The sequence below is a fragment of the Cynocephalus volans genome, chromosome 1 (assembly GCF_027409185.1).
Source record: "Cynocephalus volans isolate mCynVol1 chromosome 1, mCynVol1.pri, whole genome shotgun sequence".
NCBI lineage: Eukaryota > Metazoa > Chordata > Mammalia > Dermoptera > Cynocephalidae > Cynocephalus > Cynocephalus volans.
In genome coordinates this window covers 193,286,728-193,310,339 of record NC_084460.1, presented here as the reverse complement: position 1 = coordinate 193,310,339, position 23,612 = coordinate 193,286,728, and the positions used below count along the sequence as shown (strand labels likewise).

The window sequence follows — 23,612 nt, the reverse complement described above, 5'->3', positions numbered from 1 at the left end:
AGGTTATAGTGATGGGGAGCAATAATCAGCCACAATGTATATCGACAAAATAAAATTTTTTAAAAAAATAGAAAAAAAAAAAAAGCAGGGAAAAGAAAGATAGCTTTGGAGAGAGACTCAGAAATGGATAACCGGAACAACCACTAACTGCTTTTCTTCCTTTACAAATCAAAGTTAAACCCTGGTGGCCTGGAACATCTGGAAGAGGGTTCTGGGAAGGCAAAGAGAAATGTGAATATAGGCGTGACATCAAATGTTGCCTGAGCACAGTCATAGACAACACTAGCATATCTCACAAATTCATGAAGTACAAAAATACTGTATATAAATCTAAGCTCTTGTGATTAGTAAAGTATCAATTTATTCAACCTTGTCAGGACATACATGTTCAATAAAAAATAGTGAAACTACAACTACTCTTATTTACAGGCTCACATAATTTATTACATTAGAAAGAATGTCTCATACTCAGAAAGTTTAGAACACTCTGCTGGAGGACTTGTACTTGAAGCATCCAAACAATTTACTCCCCGACATGAGGATTTATTATGTTGAAATTCTCACAAAAACTTCTTCCTCATATTTTGCCAAAAGATTTTCTTATGCAGCTTACCCTCTTCCTTTGAAATTGTTTTATTTCCCTATCATTTCTTTCTACGTTTTCTCTAATACCATAGTCCAACTCAATCACTGCACTTGTAAGTCAGCCCACTGGGTTATTCAGTCTCCCCAATGGTGGCCCGTTATTACTTCAGTTATTTTCCCTGATGCTGTAACAAGGTCCAAAATTTGCCTTGCTACAGCCAAGGAAGCAAGCCCTTTAAAGGATATTCATGTTTGTCCCTATGGCATCAATATGATCCAGTTGCTAAATATGCATCTTATCCTTAAAAATAATAATGATAGTTAAAAAATGAAAAATAACAGATTGACTGAGTCTTTGAGAAAGTACCTCTGAGGTCAAGAACAAGGCTAAACAGATGTATTTAGCCTCCATAAACTACAGCTGATGTGTTCGATAGAAATCTCATGTCCAAACAGATTTTGGGGTTAGGGCATGTTCTAAAACCCACCATTTACTCCAGTTATATGTGCCACATGTGGACACGTATAAGCAGAGTATATTTGTACAGAATACTGCAAGAACCATGGCTGAAAATTGGATCTTTATCATGGAACATTAAATGTCAGCTTCCCAAAGTGAATGGAAGATTGGACAGCTCCAGAAGTTGTCTTCGGTTTTCTAGGCAAGCTTTGGCAAATATTCTTTATTCCATGAGTGTGGGAACATATATTCTTTCAGATTGCAACAATAGCAAATACTTTTTCCGTAGGATTCCAGTAAACTAGAAAGCAGGTGAATTGAATCAGACTTTCAATTCAGTGTGATGGCTGGCAAAAAGCGCCAAGACAATCTCGACATCTCTTCTTTCATGTTTTTATTCACAAAGTTGAGTGTTTATACCAGGGTTTGGCAATCTATGGCACGTGTGGAAAATTTTCGGCTTGTGACTCAGATATGCTTGCAGCCGTCGTACCCACTATAGAAAGCATTAAGTACCCATGTTTCATAGGAGCCTTGAGATTATTAGGGCTCACACTGCTCTGGGAAAGCACAAGAATCATAGCCCTCTCACCAGTGTAACTGAACAACCAAAATATGAACCAATAAGTATCTTAAAAATAATGTTTTACTCCCATTACTTTTGGAAAAAAATAATGCTTACAGATTATCGGAAATTTGGAAACCACAGAAGAGCAGAAAGAAAAAAAAATCACCTATATTCTCATCAAACGAACTCATAAACAATACTATACAGATATGGATTTTCTGCATGATCTCACTTACAATGAAATCTAATAAAAACAAAGCTTGACTACATAGAAACATGGAGTAGAATGGTGGTTACCAGGAGTGGGGTTGAGGGATAGGGGAATGTGGAGATATCAAAAGCTACAAGGTTTCAGTTATGTAGGATAAGTAAGACTAGGGATCTAATGCTAGCACAAGGACTATAGGTAATAGCATTGTGTTGTTGCTGGAGATTCGCTAAGAGAGTAAATTTTAAGAACTTTTACCACAAAAAAGGTAACTATGTGAGATGATGGATATGTTAACTTGTTTGATTGTAATAACTATTTCACTATGTAACTGCGTATCAAAACATCCTGTTGTACACCTTAAATATTAAATCAATAAAGCATATTTTATTAAAAAAATACTATACAGATGTGGAATTTCTCGTCTTCTACTTAAAAGGACTATTTTTTGGTGTAATTGCTTTTTTCCTTGTTATCAACACTTGAATGAAAATAATAACCTACTGAACATTTAATATGTGCTAGATATACTGTCAACTGATTTTCATAATTATCTATTTTTGTCCTTGAAATAACTCTATCAAAGGGGATAAGAGTGGTTTCATTTTTTAGTTGAGAAAACTAAAGCTCAACAATACTGAAGATACATATCTAGTAAGTGACAAAACTTAGTGTCCATCCAGGGTTCTGATGCTAAATCCTTGCTTACTTAACTGCTGTGATATGCAGTGTTTTTTTTTTTTTTTTTTTTTTTGGTCGTTGGCCAGTCTGGAGATCTGAACATTTGACTTAGGTGTTGTAACACTGAGGACTGAGCTCTAACCAACTGAGCTAACCGCTGGACCTGTGATATGCTTTAATCACATTCTATATTCTGCTCTAATCACTAAATTTCTAAATTTTTACTAAAATAAAATTACATTATGAAAGTGGCAATCAGTAAATGTAGAAAAAGTGAGTGCATTTTTAATAAGAGGAGAAATGAGTAATTTGAATTTTCAGTAAGGAAGTGAGCATACTACAAATAGGAAGTACATAATAAATACTGTATTTATTTATAAGATTAAATATTATTTTTAATTTTATGTTGTGATGATTAGACTAAGAGACATTGGCAGGGTCTGATTAGCTGTGAGAAAGAATGTCTCTCCATTTAGCACTGGAGCATCCTCCAGAAGGAGTCTGATTCTCTCCATACCTAGAGATCTTCACATGTAATTAAGAGGTCCTTTGCCCAGTCTGACTTTTAGCTGCCTGGAGACAGAGAGTTAGACGATGGTGTTGGGGTGCCTTTCCCCCACTGCCCTGATTCAGCAGGGGTGGTGTGGCCTGATTAGAAAGAGCGCTGTGTGAGTGAGAAGTGGGTTCTTCATCCCACTTAGTCACGAGGTAGCTAGTGAAGTTCATCGTGTAAACTTCACCATTCACTTGTTCTTTCTGCTGCTGTCTATGACTGAGAAGGGTTTCTCTAGGTAATCTCTAAAATATCTTTCCATTCAGAGATGTCATTAAAGAGAACCATTTAAATTTCCTTTATCACTGTATTTGTAGTCTACTCAGGCTACCATAACAAGATACCACACACTGGCTTAAACATAAGGTTACTTTCCCACAGTTGCGGAGGCTGAAAGTTGAAGATGAGGGCGTTGGCAGGATTGGTTTCTCTTGAGGGTCTCTTCCTTGACTTGTAGATGGCCATCTGCTCCCTGTGTCTTCACAGTTATATAGGATTAGGGTGAACCCTAACAGCCTCTTTTTATCTGAATCACCTCTTCAAAGGTCCTATCTCCAAATACAGTCTCATTCGAAGGCACTAGGGGCTAGGGCTTCAATTCATGAAATTGGGGCAAGGGGGCACAATTCAACCCACAACAATTACTTAGAGTCTGAAAATCACTTAAAGTACTTGTATCAGCTGTCTGTGAGAACCAACCCCCACCTTCCCAAAATGAAACAAAAACATAGGACTGTCAGCCTCATGAAGTAATCAGATAGCCAGATCCTTCTATCCTCCTGCTTGGACATTCTAATTCCGTTTCTTCCATTCTGAACATTCCAATAGGCTACTGGAACTTGCAGTATTCTATTTTCATGCCAGGCTGCAGAAGAAAGGAACAGGTGAAGACAATAGGGGTATTCCTCCCAGCTGAGTCAGCTCCCTTTCAGAAGCCTTCCAGGAAATCCCATCCACTGCTTCTGCTACACCATGGCTCATGGGCCAGACTCTGTCACCTGACCACACATATCTAGAAGGGAGGTGTGGAAATGTAGTCATCCATTTGGGCACATTATTTCCTCCAATAAATCAGTGACCCACTACCAAGGAAAGCAAAAAGAATGAATTTTTAGTAGGCAACTTGGGATCTCTGCCACAATGTCTTTGAACAATAAAGGTCAGTATATGCGAGTTCTCATATAACAAGTAATACAACTTCTCAGTGTCAGAGTTGGAAAACTCAGTTCAGCCATCACCCTTATAATGGTGCACTGAACGTGAACTCTCCAATATGATAGCCACTGCCATGTTTGGCTATTGAGCATTTGAAGTAAGTATATTTAGTGCAAATTGAAATATATTTTAAGGATAAAATACATGTTAAAATTTGAACACAGTATGAAAGAAGTAGAATGATTTACACAGTAATTAATATTATTGCACAATAATTTTAATATTGATTACATGTTTAAATAGTACTTGTGTGTATTGCGTTAAATAATCCAGTATTAAAATTAAAATTAAGTTAAACTATGTCTTTTTACTTTTTTAAAAATATGGCTACCAGGAAACTTAAAACCACCTAAGTGGCATGCATTATGCTAGATTATATTTATCTATGCTCTCACCACAAATATAAATATTCCAGTAGCCAATTCTCTTTTATTTATTTTTTTTATTTTAAAATAGTTAATTGGAAAAGACTGTATACATATTCAAGGTATATAATGTAATAATCTGAAATACACATATATTGTGTACGATTATCAAAATTAAATTAATTAACCCATCATCACCATCCATTCCATACATTAGATCCTTGGAACTTATTTATCTTATAACTGAAAATTTATACCCTTTGATCAGCAGTCCAACCCCCCAGCCTGTGGCAATCACTGTTCTACTCTCTGCTTCTATCAGCTAGACTTTTTGAGATTCTATGTGTTTGTCTTTCTGTTTCTGGCTTTTTTAATTAACATAATGCCCACTAGATGCACCCGTGTTGTTGCAAATATCAGGATTTCCCTCTTTCTTATGGCTGAGTAATATTTCATTGTATATATTCATACGTACCACAATTTCTTTATCAAATCATCTGTTGAGAGACACTTAGGTCGTTTCCACTTCTGGGCTACTGTGAATAATGCTGCAATGAACGTGGGAGTGCAGATAATCTCTTTGAAATACAGATTTCATTTTCTTTAAATATCCATCCAGAAGTGAAATTGCTAGATTGTATGGTAGGTCTATTTTTAAGCTTTTTAGGAACCTCCATACTGTTTCCATAGTGGCTATGCCAATTTACGTTCCCAGCAACAGTGTACCAGGGTTCCTTTTTCTCTACATCCTTGCCAACACTTATTTGTTATCTCTTGTCTTTTGATTATAGCCATCCTAACAGGTGTGAGGTAATATCTCATTGTGATTTTAATTTGCATTTCCCTAAATGATTAATAATGTTGAACACTCTTTCTTATATGTGTTGGTCATTTATATGTCTTCTTTGGAAAAAATCTCTGTTCAAATCCGTTGCCCATGTTTTAATCATATTGTTTGTTTGTTTGTTTTCTTTTCTTTTGTGTATGTTATTGAGTTGTATAAATTCCTTGCATATTTTTAATATTAACTTTTTATCAAATATAAAATTTGCAATTATTTGCTCCCATTCTATAGGTTGCCTTTTCATTTTGATGATTGTTTCCTTTCCTGTGCAGAAGTTTTTATTCTGATATGAACTGACTTATTTATATTTTCTTTCATTGCTTGTGCTTTTGGTTTCATATCTAATAAGTCATCGCCAAAACCAAGGATCTTTTTCCTGTGTTTTCTTCTTGGAGTTTCATGGCTTCAGATCTTACATTGAGTGACATAAGATAAAGATCCAATTTCATTCTTTTGCAGGTGGATTTACACTTTTCCTAATACCATTTGTTGAAGAAACTATCCTTTCCCAATTGTGCATGGTTTTATTTCTGAGCTTTCAATTGTTTCATTGGTCTGTGTGTATCTTCTATGCCAGTACCATTCTGTTTTGATTTCTGCAGCTTTGTAATATACTTTGAAATCAGTAAGTGTGATGCCTCTAGCTTTGTCATTTTTTCTCATAATAGCCTTGGCTATTTGGGGTCTTTTGTAGTTCTGTGTGAATTTTAGGAGTTTTTTTTTTTCTATTTCTGTGAAGTTTGTCTTCAGAAATTTCATAGGAATTGTGTTAAATATGTAGATCACTTTGGGCAGTATGAACATTGTAATAATATTAATTCTTATCATCCTTGAATATGGGATATCTTTCCATTTTTCAATGCTACTATAAATGAGATGGTTTTCTTTATTCCTTTTTTAAAGGGTTTTTTGTTATTGTATAGAAACACAATTGATTTTTACATGTGGATTTGGTAGCCTGCAACTTTACTGAATTTATCTATTAGTTCTAACAGTTTTTTGGTGGAGTCTAGGATTTTCTCTGTATAAGATTATGTCATATGCAATCAGAGACAATTTTACTTCTTTCCTTATGATTTGGATTCCTTTTATTCATTTTTTACTATTTCCTTCTTGTTAGGGGCTTGGACTTTCAGTGCTTTGTTGAATACAAGTGATGAGAGTGGGTATCCTTGTCTTGTTCCTGATCTTAGATGAAAAGCTTTCAACTTTTCGATGTTGAGTATGATTTTAGCTATAGGCTTGTCTTATATAGCCTTTACTATGTTCAGGTACATTCCTTATATGCCTATATTGTTGAGAATTTTTACTAAAAATCATGCTGATTCTTTTTTTCAAATACTTTTTCTGAATCTATTGAGATGATCATATTTTATCATTTAATCTTCTAATGTGGTATATCACATTTATCATCCTTACTTCTCAGCTTCACTTTATTTAAATTCATTTAATTAGGAAAATTGTAAAATATTTAATTAGAGAGAATTAGATATGTTTCTTTCCATTTTATAAATATTATTGGTAAAATTGAGAAGCTGGTTTTATAATAGACTCATTATTGAAATGAAAATTTGCTTTATTTTCCAGGCCAGCTGGCAGTATTTGTCCTTCATTCATACTTGCCACTTTCCTAATCTTTAGCCCAAAACCAAGAAGACTGTATTATGTTTTCAGAGCTAACAACATTTACTAAAGTAAATTTAGCATTAGAAAACGACCCATATACCTGTGTGGGGGGTAAAAAGTTGTGTTGTTTATGGGCCAAGAAAAGGAGTTTGGAGAAGAAAACATACACACACACACACACACACACACACACACAATCTTCCTTTGGCCTTGCTACCAGAAGGACGTACTTTTTCATGGAATAGACACATCTCCGAAGATTGAAGTAGAAGGGACAAGTGATTCTGAAATCATTCAAGGTAGAAACCATTTAAAAGTAGTGGTCATTGGGTTTAAACCTAGCTGCTTCTATCCCTACCTGGATTAACTGTTGTTATTTCTTTCTCTCAGTAATCTACACTAATGGCCTAATAGTAATTATTAACCCTGAATATTTTTATCATGAATGTTTTCAAATGAATTCTTATATAGAAAACTATTAAACTAAAACTCTTTTTATAAAAGTTATATTTCTTCATTTTAAATATAATGGAAATAGAGAAAACTTTAACTGTGAAAATAAAAGTTGCCATAATTCCATCACCCAGAAAGAGAAGCTATTTAGCAAATTATTCTATATCTATATATTTATATGGGTGTATTTTACCGGATTTATATCTGCAACTTTTTATTTCTTTCATTTAATTTAATATTATAAGAAATTTTCATGCTTAACCATAATGATTTCTACCAAAGGTGGCAAAAGAGTATGTCTATGTATATGCCATAATTTACGTAAAATTCCTATAATTTCAAACCCAATTCTGTATTTTTATAAATAATGGTGTTCAGCATATGTGTCTTAGCCCAATTTTAGATTATTTCCTGAGAACAGATTTTTTCAAGTGAAAGTAGAGTGTCAAAAATGATTGTTAATATTTGTGAACTTCTTGATTTGCATTTCCAAATAGCTTTACATGGTATTTTGTAACAGAAATTAAAGAGTGCTCAGGATAGAGTTGCAGTTTTATCTTCCAATGTAAACTAAGAGGTTTTCAATTTAATCATTGGTCTTTTTTTTTTTTTTTTTTTAATTTCCTCACATCCTCTAACTCCCAAGGTCCTCTTCTGGGTTTTTCTGTAAGTGAAAGGCACCACTATTTGCAAAAGACAAACACTTGGGTGGAGGTGTCATCCCTAGTGCACAGTGAATAAGCACAATATACAGGGCCAGAAACTGAGACACCAACAGGCAGGGAGCCAAAACCGACTCTAAAGCCAAGGAGCTGAACCTGGCGGCTAGTAGATTCGGAAGTGCAAAAAAGAGGCAAAATCAAGAGAATCTCTGAGGCCAGAGGTGGCTTGTTGCTCTCAGTGGATCCCTGTCTGCTGGTGCCTGCAGTGGGCTGCTGCTGACATGCCAGGAGAGAGGGCCCTGTGGGAGACCATCTTGTAAACTGCCCATGTGCCATTAGTGAGGCCTTCCCTCCAGTACTAAAGACACTTCTCTCCTTCAAATGAAACCCTAAGGAGTTCCATCTCTATCCCTGAAGGCCTCCTTTGGCAGAAACAAAATGTTGCCTATGCATGTTGATGCCATGTGGCTAGTCTCCCTTAAACTCCTGAAGTGCATCCTGGCCTTCCTCCCAGTGCTTGTGTTCCCCCATCATCTCTCCCTCTTCTCAACTCCTCTTCTTTCTGTTTATCTTAACAAGCTCAAATCAAAAGGTGTTTCATGAAGACCTGTTACAATGCTTTGTTATGTGCTCTCCCAGTGACATACACGTCTCCTTCACGGCATTCGATCATAGTTGTGATGACATGTGCTGTGACCCCCATCCCACTACTGTGCAAGCCCCAGCTGGGCAGGGTCTGAGCCTGCCCCTGTCTTGAACTGTGTCCTTAGCCATGAGGACTAAGATTGACTCATATGAACTGCTTAATAGATATCTGTTGAACAAATAAATTAAAAAAATGAAGGTGCCTATCTTCCCCTAACTATGAAAAAGAACCTTAATTTTGTCCCCTATGATCTCTGAGTTTGCTAATCAAGAAGATAGTTTTAATAAACAGGGCAGTCTTTCTCCTAGATTTGCTGATAGGATGCCAGTACTGGTAGGAAAAATCAAATTAGAAAAAGTTGTACTCATTTGGAAAATCAAGAACTAGCTTTGAAATCTTTCCCCACAAATTAGATTGAATCAAGATCATTTTCCCCAGCTCCTGAGTGCTGGATTGGCTTTGTTTGATGCCTCATGATTGAAGCTCAGTCTTGCACTGCTGGCTTTATTTTTTGCTCACCAGGGTGTTGTGATGTCTGGATGATGATTAAAACCCAAACAAACACCCACAAAGAAAATGCTTTGTAAATAACTGCTCAGCACAGTAATATTACCCTTGGAAATGGTACATTTAAGAAACTCTAAAACCAGTCAAGGTAAACAGAACTTCAGGCGAGGTCTTCTGTACTTCCTTGGGGTCTTAAAAATGGTTTTCCCGTGTGACAGGACAGCTATGCCTGACATTACTTCCTCTCAAAATCTAACCAAGGGATGTACCTGGATTTCACCCTGACTACATTTGAAGAATCCCAGTAGAAGTAGACTGTCCACCCACCCTCCATCTCCTTCACCCACCCAGGCAATTCTTTCCTCTTGTTTCTGTTTTAGTCACTAGAGTAGATTCAGATTCATCCTGCCTTTAGGCATGGTCTTTTTCCAGCTGACTCCAATCTATGACCTTGGGCCATTTGTCAACAAGGAGTAGTCCCCTATTGCTGTTTTGTTCTTCCCAGGTGACTTGAGCCCAAACCAGAGTCCTACTGCTGAGCTGGTGGGCAGTGTTTGGGAGTTGAAATAAAGCCCCAGGACAAGAGAGTCAGGGAGCAGTACAGACTGATTGAGAATGAGCTACAGACCATTGATTGGCCTTGAATACTCCTCACATGGCTTTTATTTAAAGCTCCTTATTTTCAGGTGATCATTTAGAGCACAGCAGATGATAACTTTCTGGAATATTCCACAATATAGCCAAATGGGTTAAGTCACTAATATTAGGTAGTAATTTGTGTCTTTGGATAGTGAAATAAGTCCAAAAGAAAAAAATGCTCTTGCAAATCCAAAATAACTGGCTAAAGTTTGACTGGTGGAAAAATGCCCAGACATGAGAAATTCCTGTGAGCAATTAATCCTCTATGGCTCACTTTAGCCATAACCTATTGTCTATGCAGCCATCACAAGGTTGGCAAAAAAAGTAAAAATTTTAAAAGAGGGTAGAATTCTAGCAGAGAGATAAGGCAAAGGCAGCACCTAAGTGGGAAATTCCTTTGCTGCTAAGGACTAAAGTTTTCATGCACGCCAGTGACCTCAACTGAAATGAGCAAAGGATTATGTTCTATCATAGAGCTGTGAAATAGGTACAAATTAAGCCATTTGTTAAGAATATCTTTCTTCTCAATTATTCTAGTTCCTAGTCTTAGCTTAGTAAACATCGGCATGTATGCCAAGTGCTGAGACCTGGCTAAAGTACCCAATGACCAGTGAACAAACATAGAGGAGCGTTATCTCACTGTTCAATACATGTCACAGTCTGATGCATCTGTACGCACTCACATTCAGACCATTATGATGTTTCCATCATTGTGTCTGTCAGCAGAGCAGCATCTTCTGAAGTTGTTTCCACTGCAAAAAAAAAGATGTGTCAATTTGTTCTGTAGTCAAATGACAAAGACTTAAATCGTACCGAGTTCTCTCTGTCAGAAGTCTTCGGGAAGGAAAGCCCCCAACGTGATTATCCCACCCATCAGTCATGAGGAGATCATGGCAATTATGACATTACTGCAAGGTCTCCTTTTGGATGGGCCCCTCCACTACGGAGAGAAGCTTTTAGTTGAATGGGTTTTATTGGATTTCAGTCAGTGTTTGACATACCAGGTTTGGTGGCAGACGACCTGGATATGTTTGAAAGGTGGCTGCTGGTCAGAATCTGCTTTTCCTCTCATTGTTTGGTTCTGCTTTTCCTTGCGCAGGCCCTGGATCATCACACAGTTAAGCGACTGCATATAATTTCTCCCATTTTATCATCTCCAAGAATGCTTGAACCACTGTAATTCCTTTTCCAGTTCAGCATTAACCTAGCATTCTCTTTATAACGTACTTTAAGGTGCATTTCCTGGGTAGGGGAACAGGGGAATAGGAAGAATAATCAGTTAATTGATTGTCATACCCTGATAAATATGTTCAAAAACAGCAACATTGGGCTTCTTATTTTTTACATGAAATAATATTATCTTCTGCTTGTTTACTTTTCTAATATATATATAATGTGTGGGCGTGGTGCCAGTGACCAGGGGACATCAGCCAATGTAGGTGACGGCCTATCAGCAGTCAGGGGCTGTCTGCTCTTTCCCGTGTGAAGCCCACTGCACAAGCAGAGGAGACAGGAGCCATGCTTGAGCCTCCTGCTTGGCCGGATCAGCACCTCCTATCAATAGCACCTGCACATTTCTCATGAATTTGTCTACTTTTTCACCTTTTTTCCATTGCTGTTTATATTCGTCAGGGTTCTCCAGAGAAACGGAACCATGATACACACACATACACACACGCATTCATATATGTTAGAATATATCTATACATAAGTATATATATATATGAAAGAGAGAGAAATTGAAATTTATTATAGGGAATTGGCTCACTGGTCACTGGATTAAGGAGTCTGGGGAGTCCTATGATCTGCCACTTATAAGCTGAAGACCCAGGAAGGCCAGTGGTGTAACTCAGTCTGAGTTTGAAGACCTAAGAATCAGGGGAACTGATGGTGTATATCCCAGTCCAACACCTGAAGAAGATATGAGATGTTCCAGCTCAAACAGGTGGGCAGGAAACAAAACAGGGTAAATTCCTCCTTCCTCTTTTTTTTTTGTTCTACTTGGTCTTTTAATAGATAGGATGATGCCCACCCACTCTAGTGGGTATTGGTGCTTCTCCACCTGTTGTAACCTGGTGTGGCACATAGCAGCTGTGTGATGGCAACTTGAGCTGGAAATGCATTCACCTGGTGAGTTGGGTCAGATTTGGTGCAGAAGGAATTTTCCATCCCCTCATATCCCTTCTCTCTTAATTGCCCTTGGATTTACCATTGTAGAACACAGTAGGAGCATGCTTTAAAAGCAATGGAGTTTTAGACAGCTCAAGTGGCTGCATGGGGGCAAAGATAACGGAGGAAAATGTGAAGGGGATGGGGAAAGGAGTGTTGTCTATGGCTAGCCAGGGAACCCATGCAAGGACAGAGAATACAGCCAGTGCATTTCAAAGTTTCCCTGCTGCCTACTGAGCAAGGTATTGACCACCACACAAGGCTTTACCTTAACCAGTAAGAATTCCTGAAGGCATTTATCTGAAATCTTTGCTCCAGAGGTCCAGTCACGGGACCCCATAGATTCTGAGCTTCCCTGCATAGTTCTCAAGTGGTTGAGTCTGTTAATGGATGGAGACCGATGAAAGGAAGCTGCTGGACTTCTTGTCAGATGTGAGTCAACCGATCAAATAAGGAAAGAACCTCAGTTCCTTTAGTCCGCCACTGTCCCGAGGGCAACTTTCCATGACTGTTGATCCAGAGGGCACTCAGAAAAGGGCCTGGGTTGAGCTAAACTTTGGGTTTTAAATCAGCATGGGTAGAAGGTATCTTTACCACATCTTATGCCTTTGCCTTTGTCTTCATCACTACCCCCAATCATTCTGCCTTCTATCTTATACCCACATTGTAATTGTTCTACATTTTACCTTCCACACAGCTTCAAAGATTGGGTACAGCTGCACTCTTGCAAATGTGTTACCACAAGAGATGCTACTGATCTCTGGAATGGAAAAAGGGAAGAAAAGTTGCTACTACCTCCTATTTTCTCTGTAGAGCATTTGTGATTTTGCTTCCTCCAAAAGACAGCCCTGCTACCAGAGTTAGTCGGCTGTCAGTGGGGATGTTTTCATCCTTGAGAGAAAATTCACCAGAAACCCAAAAATGCTAATTAAAACAACTATGTGATACTAGAGCAAGCTGGTAGATTTTTTAAAAATAATGTCCCCCAGAGTAGAGAAGGGAGGGTCATAGATGGTGGCTGAAAGCAAACACTTCTGAGTCAGACAAGCACGGGTTTGACTCCCATTGTCACTGCCAAAGAGGCATATGGCTTTTGTTACGTTATTTATTCTGAGTCCAGTTTGCACATCCTCTAAGTGGAGAAAATAGTGCATTATAACATCGTTGTACAGAATTAACAAGATTCATATGTAAGCATTTAGCCTACTGCCTGGCACAGTGGGGTGGTAAAACTGTGGACCATTTCTTGATGGATATCAGGGGCCTTATATTTGACACGTTAATTAACTTCTGGGGATCTACCCTGAAGAGAACATCTAAACAACTATAACAAATAATTCATGCAAGAATATGCCCATAGCAACACGATTGATGATGAATCGTTAGAAATGTACTATTGGTAGAAGTTTGTTTGGGGACTGCTACTTGTTTTTACAAGACTGTCATATACAAACATGGTTGGGACCTAGGGATGTTTTTCTCCGTGAGAGGTTTTTGGATTTGAACTATTAACCTGCTCTAGGACTGACAGCTGTACTAGATATCTAACTCTGCCATCTGGTCACCTCGGTGGAAAGTTGAATTCAGGCAGCCATTCAAGCTAGAGTGTTCCCTTGTGAAATTCCTGCCTTTTTGCATCAGTGGCAATGGTTTGGGGAGATGCTCTTATAAAGGTGGCTATTTAGTGGCCTTGAAAGGAAACATTAGCAGGGAACATGATGTGTCTATGGCTATTTGAATGAGCTTACCTGAATAAGCTTACTGCATTGTTGTGGAGATTAGTGTTTGGAGCCTAAAGGAGACAAACGGTGGGGATGGAAAATATGCTGTGGATGGCTGTGGAGTTTGCAATGTAAATTTCAAATGGTTTTCATAATATAACACCTATTCACAATTGATAAGGTATTGTCAGGCTTTCTCCTTACTCTTCTATTAGAAGTGACTCCAGCACATGGCTCAGTTGGTCACATATATTCATTTCTTAATTTCCTGAATTTCCTGATGCAGAAGCTAACTCTAGTCATTCTCAGATAAACTCGGACCTGTATTTTCTTAAAGAATAATCTTCTTACTCTTCTTCCTGGCTCTAATCTATACACACTTAATAGTCCCTAAGTCCAGTACTCTCATCCACTCTCTCCCCCATGTTACTGAAAATACTCTAAGTTAAAAATACGGTCAATGTCACTTGACTGTTTCTAAAATTGAATGAAAATGGTTTAGCAAGCATTAAAAGGCTTTCAAATTCTGCTTCTCCTTGGCTTTCTAGCCTAACCTCCTTCATGCTCCCCAGCTGCACTTGCAACTTTGGAAGGACAAGTTTCCTATAATTCCCCAGGGATGCCATTTTAATTTCACCAAGGCTTTGCACACACTGTGCCTTTTGCTGCAACTGCTAGCCAGAGCATACTCGCTCCTCACCTTCCCCACTGTCTTCCGTGCAAGCATCACCTCCCTTGTGAAAGCTTTGCTTGTCTAGTTATTTCTTCTGCCAGACTCCCATGGGAGCTGGTGTCTATCTCTCTTTTAGCACATTCCACATTGTAACAAAGTTTTTCTATGTGTGTCTCTTTATAGACCATCCCAGAGCTTGGCACATAGTTTACTTGCCGTAAGTATTTATTCCATGTGTGAATGTAATTATTTTTATATCTTTGGTTCCCTAGAAAGCGTCGATGCTTCCATTCCCTCCCTTCCGGGAGTCTCAGATGGCCCTCTTTGCAGATAGCACCATGATTCTTAAAACAAGAATGGAAAAACATCTTGCAAGCCTATCTGAGCCAAGCTGACATATTTTTTCTCCCTTTTAGATCTTGCAGTTGAATTGTGGAATGATCCTGAAATTAAGGTCAGCTCCAGGTAGTTGTTTATATCAGCTGTCAGATGGCAGAATAAAAAATGGCTTTTATATGTTTGATTTTTATTGTTTTCCAGGGCAATGTCACTTTTTCCTGCTCCGAACCACAAATTGTTCCCATCACATTTGTCAACTCCAGCAGCAGTTATTTGCTGCTGCCCGGCACTCCCCAAATTGATGGGCTCTCAGTGAGTTTCCAGTTTCGAACATGGAACAGGGATGGTCTGCTTCTGTCCACAGAGCTGTCTGAGGGCTCGGGGACCCTGCTGCTGAGCCTGGAGGGCGGAATCCTGAGACTCATGATTCAGAAAATGACAGAACGCGTCGCTGAAATCCTCACAGGTACCATCTGCTGATGTCCTCTAGGTCCATCTCTTATTCAGTCAAGTCAACAAAAGTTGAGGTTCTGACCAGGACATACAGAAAACAACTACCAGGGATGTAGGGTGGCCCAGAATTCAAAAATGTACTCTAAGTCTGAAAAGGCAGCATTTATTTTTCTTATTAGGAAAAAAAATAAAACAGTGAATTCAGGATAAGCTGTGTACATATTAGCAAGTTCGTTAATTTTCTTGTCCCTCAAAAGTCTCATCAGAGAAGTGTGAATAAGAATGCCTCTCTAGGAGTATTTAACAGAATATTACAGAGCATTTGTAGAACACTCTTCTAGGTCCTTGACAGACACAGCACATGTTATATGAAATCTTCATCATGCTCACCCAAGAAAGGTATCATTTTCTACAATATAAATGAGGAAATGAAGAGTCATAGAAATAACTTCCCAAAATCACATGTTCCTAAGTGATGGAGCTTGAATTTCATCCTGAATTTGTCAGACTCTCTTGTCTCTATTTTTCTCTTAAACCACATTATCATGGTAATTTTTACAGCCCCCAAATTCTATTTCAAGTAGAAGTTAATGAGTTTTAAAAATCATTTTTTTAAAAAAATTTTCAGATATTAAGCAAATACTAGTCCCTATGGCACCTGGGTATGGCAAAACTTTTTAAAATGATCCTCAAATGGCAGAGGTTTGGGAAGCACTAACTTTTACTGCAGTGTAGTATAGATTTTCATGGATAGCAATATGGAACAGTTCTATGAACAACTCATGTTTTTCAGTACTCTGGCTCTTCCAGCTACTGTTTCTTCAATGTGGAATAGTAGAAGCTTCTGCTTCCTTCTCCATCTGTTGTCTTACTAATGTCTCCTGTCCTTCAGTCAGCAGCATGTTTACTTAGTTTACCAGTGTTCCTTGAGGTTAGGCCACATGCCGGGCATTGGGCTAGGGGCTGATAAATGCTGATAGGTCAACAAATCCTCAGAGAAATCTCCCTGAATGAACAGTCTGAATCAAATCCCCCTCTGATGTATACCCTGGGCCAACATCCATCCTGGGTTATACTACAGTACATTTTTCTTTAATTTAAATGTCTTTTTTCTCCACTGAACTTGAGTTTGTTATCCAAATAGATTAGAAAAAATTGAGATAAATAGTGAAGAATATGACTTACTAGTCAAGATCTGATCAGATTGTGGGAGAACCTCAAATCCAATAAGTGAACAAAACTGTCGGTTGAACCCCTGAAAATCGCAGAATGGCCTGGGTCTGGAAATCACAGAGGCATGTTTGAAAGTAACTCTTTTCCTTCCTATTCTGTGGTCTTGGATAAATTTCTTAACTTAAACTGGAGCATATTAGTTATCTATAGCAGCGTAACAAATTACACATTTAGTGGTTGGAAACACTATTTATTATGTCTCAGTTTCCATGAGTCAGGAATCCAGCAGCAACTTGGCTGGGTGATTCTGGCTCAGGGTCTCTCATGAGGCTGCAGTCAAGTTGTTGATGGGATTGTAGTCATCACAACGTGGGAAGATCTGCTCCCAAGCAAACTCACATGGTTGTTGGCAGGCCTCAGAAGATCCTCTTCCAAGCTCATCCTCATAGGCCTGTGCCAGAAGAGAGTGAGAAAAAGCCCCCAACACAGAAGCCACAATTTTTTTACAACTTAATATCAGAAGTGGCATCTCATCACTTCTGCAATACTTTATGTATTAAAAGTGAGTAGATAAATACAGACCGTGCTCAAGTAAGGGGCATTACAGAAGGGCATACATATTAGGAGACACAGATAATCGGGGACCATCTTCGAGGGTGCCTGTCACAGAAAGTGAAAAAAAGTTTTTACTTCACAAGACCATAATGGCAATTAAATGAGATAGCGTATCTCAAATACTTGGCAGGGTGTTGGGAATCTATTTAACAAATTTCTTTTTCTACTAAACTGATTCAAGACCTATAGCTAGAAGGGATCTCCTTCCATAGAGTCAAAAAAGTTGAGTGAATTTGTGCAGTCAGAGGATTTTTTTAAAAATTATTAGATTTCCAGTAATGGTGGTAAGTTAATCACTTAGAATTATATTATTTTTCATGTTCAGAGTTATAAATGTTAAACTTCGACCCTCCCTATTTGAAGAAGAGAAATGTAACCTGGCACTGGGTTGTGTCTCTCTAATCGGTGAGATGTTTGAGTACAGATACTTGTAAGCCTCCGGTCAAAAATGCAGTTTTAATATAGGATAAGCCCTGATGGCATTTTGCTCTAAAGAATCCAGGTGTTGTCTGTATTTTTAACCACATGTCAGTTAACAACGCGTTTATGACCAAGAAAGAGGCTGGTAAAAGCTGCCATGTTACCCAGCTACAGAAAGGGGAAAAAATCATCAGTTATTTCAAACCTGTCTCTCAAGTAAAAGGAAGTTTTAAAAACATGCAGCTCAAACTCCTGAAGCTAGTCTCAGAAAATGCTTGTATAATTCTCTCCCCCAGGAGAATTTCTTGCATTTTGGAAAATTTGAACTTCCTTAATTTTCCTTTGAAATGGATCAAGGTTTTGTGTTTTCTGGCATTTTAGTACCTTAGGGCAAGGCGGCGGGGGGGGGGGGGGGGGGGGCAGGCAAACAAAAAGAATCAAACAAACCCAATTTTTTTCTCCCTGACATTACTGAGGAAACTTGTATTCAAAGTACATGAGATTACATTAGCTTTATAAGAGATGAAAATTCCATATGAACAACAAAAAAATAACAATCGTCCTAATAATTTTTGAGAGACAGCAGGGCAACCCTTGACACATGGTATGTCATGTAAAACAGAACAGAGCAACACATTTTATTAATGGATCAGGGAATCCAGAGAGTCTAAGACTTATCTGAGACTAGTTCAGATGTTTCTGACATTCCAGATCTAAAAGAGGAGGTGGTTCCTGTGGGAAGGACAGCACATTGATACCTGGCACCTTCTCCTTGACCCCAGAGCTTCATACAGAGTGCCTGGCTCTTTGGGGGTGGGGCAGTTACTGGGGGCTCTGCATTGGTGATCCGGGATAGAAGTGCTAACTAAATGCACCCTCCAAATAGAAAGCATCTGAATTTAGTTGCTCTTGGGGATGGAGTTTCAGGAAGATGAAGGGTAACAGTGCAATCCCTTCCTTGTGTTTGTCTTTAGTTTCTATTTCTATCCTCTCCCTTTTTGAAAGACTTATCCATGTGGATGTGAGGAAAGGTTGAGGACCTCAGTTCATTGTATATGATGTGAGAGTGGAACCATCAACCGTTGCAGATCTCCTGCCAGCCAGGCATTGTGCTAGGACCCTGTTATACAGAACTGTAGAAGGGGGAAAAAAAAAAAAAACTTATGAAAGTTTATGAGTTGGTTATTATTATACCAAGACATATAGAAGGAAGTTGAGAATGAGAAATTCAAGTTAAAGTGACCAATGTCATATTCCACTTTTGGCCTTTCGTTCGGATTCCCAAGTTCACAGTCTTTTCACTGCAATATACTACTACTTATATTCATGTTTATACTCTCAGTTGTTTAAACAACTCAGATGTAAGAAACTGTGCTTTAGATGAAATACCTACAGAAAAATGTTCAATAGGCAGTTATGAAAAATAGGCTTTTTAGGATCTAAAGTTGTGTCCTTAAACATTTTACTTGATGATCTTATTTTTGGGTTAAGTGGGATTCACACCAGATGGGGAGACTTCTGGTCTATTTTAGCTAAGGTTACCTTTATAATATTATAAAGTAAAACACTTATATCTATATAGCAATACACACACACAAACACACACAAACATTCGCCAGGTATATATGACATACTTCTTTCAGACTTTTCTTTTGATGCTCAGTAGTGATTCCTCGGTAGGACTATCATCTAAGAACTAAGGCTACTAAGTGGCACAGGGTCTGTCTCAATGTGTGTCTATCTTCTTCCAAAGACTTTGCCCTGTTTTGCACAGCCTTCCCCATTCTAGTCATCCCCTGTGACTCTCGTCCCTTGTGGAAATCCAAGAGCTGCCCTGGAAAAGAGAACACTTTCAAGGAGTCTTACTGCACAGTGAACTTTGTGATTTGCCCTTTCAGGAATCAGAAAATTTATTTAGGCAGGTCTTCAATGAATAAAGAAACACCTGGTTTTCCTACTTTACACATTTCATGCATTTCACACTCTCAGTTCTTTATTGCTTCTCATGGGGCAGCATGGGCCGGGGGCACTCTCACAATGGACATGTGGTCATGAGGGTCTCCCACAATACCGTTTGTTGAGCAGTAGATACCTGCTCCATCTTTTAATGAGGAAAATGGGCCCCATTTTTAAACACTCTTAGAGAGATGCTTAGAATAAAGTTTGTATTGTCCAAACCAATCTGAATTACTAAGAAAGCAAGGCATCTCATAAAGGTAAAGGTGACCACCTGTTTTGTTTTCTCAGGAGGATTAGGGCCAAATGTTTTGAATGCGACATGTAACATTAAGTATTCTGAAGAGAAAAACGGCACCACTATAATTATTTTGAAAGTGAACTGACATTTCAATGTTATTTTTATTTTTCTGATGGAATAATACAAGGCAGTAGGAACAGGAAAAGGAGGTATGGGGCTTCAATCTTTAATTTTTTTTCTATTTCAGTGCTTCTCAAAATGTCAACTCCACACTGAAGTATGAGTCTGGGTGAAAAGTGAATCTGGGCTTTAGCAGTCAGGGCTGCAGCTTAGCTGTGCACTGGACATGAGTGTGCAGGACATGAGCAAGTCTTGTTCTATTAGATCTCACTGCCCTCTTTTGCTAAAGGGGACGGTTGGTCTAGAATCACTGTAGCCCCTTCTAGCCCTTTCTATGAGTTCTTGGAAGAAAACAGTAAGTCAACTCTGTCCCTTCAAGGAAGTTGTCAACCCAAGGGTCTTATTTTGAAAATGGCATAAGTAGCCTGCATTGGAAGTGACTGGGACCAAGCCCCTTGCCAGAGGTCATGCTTCTTAACTTACAGAATGCTGGTGCATTTTGTGAAGTAAGAAAAGCAAACTTGGCCTATTTGATATCATGATTTTTGTGAATGTGAGGCTTGGATGTCCTAGAAAGACCACACTTATGACTCTCAGTGACCAGTAAATAATTAGAAGCCAAATATCCAAATCTGAGAAGTTGTTTTTTGTTTTGGGTTTTTGTGGGGGGGGGGGGTAGTGTAACTTTCTTTAAATCACACTAGAATACTTGGTATGTGTGTGTGTCCATGTTGGTAGATGGCATTATCGGAATATATATATGGTCTTAAAACTATGTTAATAGAGGAACAGTTGTACCTACAGAAGCCATTTCATGTAGAAAGAAAAGACAGAGACATGATAAGGGTCTTTGAATACGGAACAGGCTTTCTTATAGATGAGGATTTGTGTATGTTTATTTGACTTCAGAAAGTAGAACAAAGAGCAATAAGGTCAAATGGCAGAGAGAACACTTTGAATTTTTTATTAGAGAATCTTCTACCCAGAGCTTTCTAGTTGTAGAGTACACTGCCTTGATGTCTCTAGAGGAATCAAACCCAGACTGAAATTTTCAGGATTAAAGATATAGTCTTGGCACAACTGAATGAAATCCAGGAGAGGAAGGAGGAAAATTTCAAATAAAGGGATCACAACCTGGCAGCTGGGCACTACTAAATGATTATTAGCTAAGAAGACAGAAGGTGAAAGCCAGTCCCCTGGGACATAACAGAATCCCTGTACAAAAGGAAACATGTCTAGCAAAGAGCCAGAAATCAACCACATGCTATCCAAAAGTTGAGGTAAATGGCTTTTGGAAAAGCCATCACAGGCCATCCATTTAATTCCTAGGAACAAGTAACAGTGTTCATCATATTTCCTCAACCACCTTATAATTTTCAAGTGTTGCCGTAATTTCATGAATAGCACTAGTTAGTGAGAAGGCATTCCAAAATACCAATTCAGCAGTCCATTCTCTTGGTATTAATTTTCCAAACTCGGAAGACTGCTGTGACTGTCTTGTTCTTTCTCTAGCTCAAGATATGATGAGATTCTAGAAACATAACCTTGGAGCAACAACCATAATGGATGTTTATTTGATTATTATTTGATGTTGACTGTGTTTAAATTGAATAAATCATTCTGTAGCTATGGTCAACACCACCCCACTTATTTTTAGAATTTATCTTAAATGATATTTTCTCAAGAAACTTTTCCAAGGTAGGCTAGGTGTCCTGTTCTCCAGTCTTCTAGTTCTCTTTTGTCACATTTGCCCTAAGTATGTGTACAAGGGTACTTCAGAAAGTTAGTGAAAAAAACAGAACTAAAAGATAATATAAATCTTTCCATGAACTTTTTAAAGTACTCTTGTATATATGTATGTGAGTCTTCTAGGGCTGCCATAACAAAATACCACAGACTAAGTGGCTTAAACAACAGAAATTTATTTTCTCACAGTTATGCCGGCTGGAAGTCCAAGGTCAAGGTGTGGGCAGGGCTGGTGCCTTCTGAGGGCCTCTCTCTTGGCTTGCAGATGAGCCCTGTGTCCCTATGCATGCACATGGTCTTCCCTCTGCGCATGTCTGTATCCTAATATCCTCTTCTTGAAAGCAGGCCACACACATTGAACCTCTATTTACATTAGTTACTTTTTTTAAGGCCTTGACCTTTAAATACAGCTGTATATTTAGGTATTGGTAGTTAGGACTTCACCATATAAATTTTGCAGGACACAACTCAGCTCATAACAATGTATATTAATTGTGTGTCTTTACGCTTGGTTGTTCAATGCCCTTCTCACTACTAGAAGTAAGGATCCATGGGAACAAAAACACTGACTGCCTTGCTCACCATTAGTTGCCCAAGGCCCAGGACTACACTCTGCTTACCATAGGTTCTCTACAACTATTTGCTGCATGTGTGAGCAATGGTCTGAATGAATAAATTAGTGGAGTTGACCTCCAAAGCATTTCTGAAGGATATAATTTTAACAATGAAAGAAGAGTTAGTGATTTTTTTACCTATCATGTTACAACAATTATATGCTGCAGGATGTGTCAAACCCAGGGATGAATTGTACTCAGGATAAGTACCAATTAAATAAAGGCCAGCGGGGCTCCCAGAGGTGGGGAGATGGCCTAGAGAGCTGTATCTTGCAGGAAGGAAGTACTCACCCTGATTAATACTGGTGGCCAGATGGTGATAAGCTACAGCCCTGCAATTAACAGGGCTACTCCCCAAATATTACCCTTTTTCATATAAGCCATTTGTAGCTAGCCACCATCTGCACTTCAAGTAAACATGATGGGTCTGTGAACTTCATCCTCTGCTTCAATTAAGTTGTCGTTAATGCTGCCGTGTTTTAGCTAAGATAATCATGATGAGGAAATCCCATTAGCAAGGGCAAATAAATAGATATCCATGGGCCATGACTGTTAGACCAAGCTGTCTGGTTGAGTTGAGTTAGAGTTTCAAAAGAAAGAAATATGATAAAGCACTTTGTTTCATTGAAAGCCGAGAAAGCAATTGCCTGAACTTCAGGATATCAAGCAGAGGCTGAGAATGTTTACTGAGATAGTGATCTCTTGCACATCTACAGTTTTTTTTTTTTTTTTTTAAGGCTTGAATAATGATGAAGGAAACATTTTATTTCTTAACTTACTCTTCTTTTTCTACCTCTTACTCAATCGAAGAACTGAGTTAGCAGACTTTTATTATTTCAGCAGAATACCAGTCAAATCTGCTGTCCCTTCCCTTACTCCTTTTCTATTTTCTACTTTAACAGTTTTCTCATGTAATTTGCTTTGCTTTCAATTAATTCAGGGAGTTTCTGAAGTGTCTACTCTGCACCAGTGCTATGCTTGAGTCTAGGGATAGATGTAGTACCCTCTGGGAACTCATGGGCACTGATGGGACAGCAAAGGGGCCTTTATAACACAACAGGACATGTGCTCCAGATACTGGGGAAGTACAGAGAGAAGGCTTCAAGAGGGTAAGAAAGGGATGGCTTTCTAGAGGCCAGGACAACACAGCTTGGTTCTGAAGAATGAATAGAATTTGGACAAATGAACAGCAAGGGAAAGGATGCTCCAATCAGAGAAGAGAAACAGGGGAGAACCGGAGGTGTAAGACTCCATGGGAAAGCTTAGGACGCTTGGAGCAAAGAGTGTGAAAGAGGATGGGCAGAAGATGAAGCAGGATTTTGGTCAGGGACACAAGAGTTTGAGCTGTATCTTGAAGAGC

At 38.5% G+C, this 23,612-nt stretch overlaps 1 protein-coding gene across 2 annotated transcripts in view; it reads left to right on the top strand.

Annotated features, from left to right (window-relative positions):
• The window catches only part of CNTNAP5 (contactin associated protein family member 5), a 761,255-nt gene that overhangs the window by 393,673 nt on the left and 343,970 nt on the right, over window positions 1-23,612 (top strand). For both annotated transcript variants that reach the window (XM_063097434.1, XM_063097424.1), the window contains exon 8: window positions 15,116-15,380. In XM_063097434.1, coding sequence (XP_062953504.1) covers window positions 15,116-15,380 — 265 coding nt within the window. The remainder of the gene's footprint in view (window positions 1-15,115; window positions 15,381-23,612) is intronic.